This window comes from Pteropus alecto, unplaced genomic scaffold, assembly GCF_000325575.1.
Source record: "Pteropus alecto unplaced genomic scaffold, ASM32557v1 scaffold75, whole genome shotgun sequence".
Lineage (NCBI taxonomy): Eukaryota > Metazoa > Chordata > Mammalia > Chiroptera > Pteropodidae > Pteropus > Pteropus alecto.
This window is the reverse complement of record NW_006440638.1, coordinates 980,467-984,670: the sequence shown is the minus strand read 5'-3', so window position 1 is coordinate 984,670 and position 4,204 is coordinate 980,467. Positions and strand designations below refer to the sequence as shown.

The 4,204-nt window shown below is 51.5% G+C and overlaps 1 protein-coding gene across 1 annotated transcript in view; it reads right to left on the bottom strand.

Annotated features, from left to right (window-relative positions):
- Positions 1-4,204, bottom strand: part of FBLN2 (fibulin 2) — a 68,581-nt gene that overhangs the window by 16,370 nt on the left and 48,007 nt on the right. The window contains exon 8 of the mRNA XM_025050851.1: positions 2,534-2,674. Within this exon, the coding sequence (XP_024906619.1) occupies positions 2,534-2,674 (141 nt within the window). The remainder of the gene's footprint in view (positions 1-2,533; positions 2,675-4,204) is intronic.

Below are 4,204 nucleotides of genomic sequence, written 5' to 3'. Positions count from 1 at the left end.
TGACCAGTGCCTGCCTCCACGCTCCAGTCGGCAGGGAAGGTGCAGCAATAATTTGCTGATTCATTCATTCCTGGACACACATTAGCTAGCGCCTGTTTTGTGCTAGGTCCAGGTGGCCAAGCAGGAGTGTCAGCCACAATCCCCGCCCTCAAGGAACTGCCAACCTGACGGCAGAGAAAGGACAGGTAGGTGGTGACTCTGGGGAGAAAAGCTATGCATTCTTGGGGCCTAGGCCACAGCACTGTCTTCTCTGGGCCCTGGATTGTCAGAGTCTTTCCTCATGGGGGCAGCAATCTCTGAGCCCAGCCCACTGAGGACAATTTCCCCAGGGGCCAAGACAGTCCTCAAAGGCAGGGCAAAAAAAGCTAACAACAAAAAAGCACAGGGGAGTCACCACAGAGGTCACGTGTCCATCAGATGTCCTCTGGACCTGGCACCACTCAACACTTCCCCCACTTCAGCTTACATACCTCTGTCTCTGCAGCCATTCATTCAACAGGGATCTGTCGAGTACCAGATTTATCACAACCCATGCAGACTGCCTCAGTATAGTACATTTATTGAATCACAGTAATGACACACACTTGCAAGTTCTAGACTAACTCATTTAATGTTTACACAGAGACTCTTTGATGGAAGTGCTATTACTATCTTATTCGACACGCAAGGAAACTGAGGCTCAGAGAGGTTAAATGACTTGGCTAAGGTCATACAACTAGAAAGTAGCAGAGCCAGGATTTGAATCCAGGCAGTCTGGCTACAGAAGCCACACTCTTCATCCAGGCACCAGTCTCACATCTCACCAGCCAGGTGAATAAACATGCCTGGAGCTAACAAGCAAACCACAGAAAATACCAGTATACATTTGAGAATGAATAAGTAATGGAAAGAACGGATGCTAACAGGATAAAATGAACAAGGAAGTAGAATGGAAGGACAAAGAAGAGACCCTGATAAGTCTATGCAAGATGAATGAGAAGGGAAATTAAGGAAAGAATGAAAATGTGAGCTCAAATTTTGCTGAATGGAATGTACCTTTGCTCTTTTAATACCAGAACCTGTTTTCTGGCTGCCCAGAGAACCCTTTTAGCAAAAGGTTGTCTTTCCAGGCCACCAGGGGAGCCTGCCCATCTGGCCACAGCAGGCAGGCAGGGCATCCTGGGAGGGGTGCTTGCAGGCCCTGGTGGGATCTGCCATCCCAGACACACATACACAGACACAACCCAGACAGGAGGAGCTGCCTAGCTGTTGACAAGCAGGTTTAGGAGGGCACATGTTGTGCCGACGGCTGGAGGCCAGGGGCAAACATGTCTGCAGCGGCTGCTCAGCCCAGTACCAGGAACCTGTTTGCCCAGCAGTGGAGGGTGAAGAAGAGGACATGGTAAGGCCAGACATGGTTCCCAAGCACAAAGAAGGGCTAGGCTCTGGTCACATGCCCTGAATGCACCTGCATTGTTCCTACCTCCACACCTTTGTTTGAGCTGTTCCTTCCACCCTGCATGCCCTTCCTGATTTCCAAGTCCTAGCCATCAGTGGAGGCCAGTGCAAACGCCACCTTGTCCAGGAAGTGTGTACAGATATTACCAGCTAGAATGACCTCTCCCTTTGTCTGTGTCCCTGTTGTAGTATTTTCCAGTCTGCTCCAAGTTCCTGCTACTTTGAGTCTATCTCTGCTCAGGACAATCATGATTCCCCCCAGCCATGGGAGAACATCAAGTCCACCCTCCTCAATGCCCATAGAGCATGCCTGGAGCCCCAGTGCTCAGCCCACGTGGGCAATGAGAAGCAGGAGGGACAAGCTGTTATCAGTCACTGACCCCATCTATGTACAGGCCAGGAGCTGGGTAGCAGCTCTTGCCCAGTCCTCCAAGCACTAAGGTTAGAGGTGAAGAAGCAGGCTCAGACAGGAGAGTTCCACTGCTCAGGGTCACACGGCTAATGAATACTAAGCTGGGGTGCAAAGCTGGGTCTGCCACATCCCAGCTCCATCCATTCACATCTGGAAGGGACTCTGGAAACATCTAAAGACAATCTCAGCAGCTGACATCACATGCTCACTGTGCCCCAGCCTCTATGCTACGCTGTACACACATGTCCCAAAGGAGGATCAATGACCTCAGTACCCTCTTTTTATAGATGACAGAACTGAGCCTTGGAAAAGGAAAGTCATTTGTCCAAGGTCAAAGAACTACTAGAGGGTCCTGCTTCAAACCCGGGCTCACTGCCTCCAGACCTCACACATCCTATCCTGCTGCCCACAGGTCTGACCTCCTCATTTCAGTGACCCAGCCAGGTCACACGTCAGTTACTTTTCTGACTCTCAGGCACATCTCTGGGGAAAGCGACCTCCCAGTGGCATCAGTGGAGAAGCAGGACAGGACACCAGGATGTGACAAAGAGCATGGGATGCCGGCTGTGGTGAGAGCTCATATGCAAAGGGCAGGCCCTTTAGCATGTGGCTGCAGTGTGGCGGGCTTGGTGTGGAGCAGAGCAGAGCGCCATGATGGTGGCGGCAGCAGGGGCTCTCGCTTACCCACGCACTTCCTGTGCACGTTGAGGATAAAGCCCTGGGCACAGAGCACTGTGTGGTTGACACAGTAGAAGGATCCCAGGGTGTTCACACAGAACTGTCGCCGGCTACAATCGTGAGCACCCAGCAGGCACTCGTCTCGGTCTAGTGACAGCCACAGAAGGAAAAACAGAAGGGCTGTTAGAGAGACGTGGTCTGTCATGAAGCATCCAGTGACAGATGGGGAAACTGAGACTCAGAGAGGGGCAGGGATCTGCCCAGGGCCTCCCAGCCAAACAGTGGTACCTCTGGGCTTTGGGCCCAAGTCTGAGTTTATACAGTCAAAAGATGTCAGAGATGGAACCCCAGTAAGGACAGATAGCAAAGTGAGGCTCGGAGAGGGTAAGCAGCCTACCCATAGTCAAATATCAGGGCAGAACCAGAGGCTGCCTCCCACCCACATTCTAGAGATGCTCCACCTCCACAGGCAGCCAAGGGAAACACACAAAGCAGGGGTTGCAAACTCAAGTGTTTAGGGGGCCAAGTTTGTAACATAAATGGGAGAAGGGGCTAATGGGGAGCAGTGCTCTAAAGGCACTTCAAGGCCTATGCTCTGTTCAGAGGGGGGACCAGGAATATAGACTCCCAGTGGGCAGATATTACAGATTTTCAAGAAAAAAACTGAAACCTGGACTTTTTAATTCTTGAGTTTTTCATGGTTGGTTATTCATTTGATTGTTTTAAACAGGGCAGAGCTTAGCAAGATTCCTCTGCAGGGCAGATTGTACCCTCAGAATACCAGTCTGCAACCTCTGGCCTGGCCCCCATAACTGTTACCACCAGGGGCTCTGCAGAGGAGGAAAGGAGGCCTGGAGAGACACAGACATTGGCCCACAGCCTGGCTGGGCCTAAAAGGAGCCGCAATCCAGGAGAGATACATCCTCATGTCTTCAGGTCCATGAAAGATGAGGAGCAAAGCCCAGCGGGCACCTGAGATTTGCACCCACCACCCAAAAGAAAGGCCTGCCAGTCACTACCATGATGTGTGCCTTGGGCAAGTCTCCTGCCTTCTCTGGGAACTAAAGGACAAAACTAAAGTTTAGAGAAGTCATTGCCCAAGGCCTTCTGAATCCAGACCATCTCTCTCATTCTGTTTTTCCCACATCAGAGAACAGTCTCAGCCAAGGGATTTCAGCTTTTGGCAGGGATGCGGGCATTTTTCTGGAGAGACTTAATCCTGATACTCTCAGACACCCACCAGAGTCACATCTAAAGTGGAAGCTGCACTGGTGTATACGAGACCACCTGCATGCTCCATGTCTGTCCTGCCTCTAGACATGAGGAGGTGCAGTCTCAAGGCCTCTCGGGCTGTTCTCAAGGCCTCATTCCCTGTGGAAACCACCCCGCAGGTGTCAGATCCAAAGCTCCCATCTCACAGAAGGAGGTCCCAGACCACAGGCCCTAGCAAGACAAGACCCAGACCCTAGCAGAGATGCTGGCATGAAAGGGACATGCTTTCACAACCTCTTCGGCCCCTTGTGAATGGCAGAAGTAGCTAATTGTCACCAACATTCACTATCCCCTCCTTGGTTTCAGTAACAGAACTGATTTTAGTGCTGTCCAGTTGGGGGCTCCTACTCCTCAGTCTCGCTCCCCATCGGAGACAAGCAGAGAGACAAATGTCACTTTCAGGTC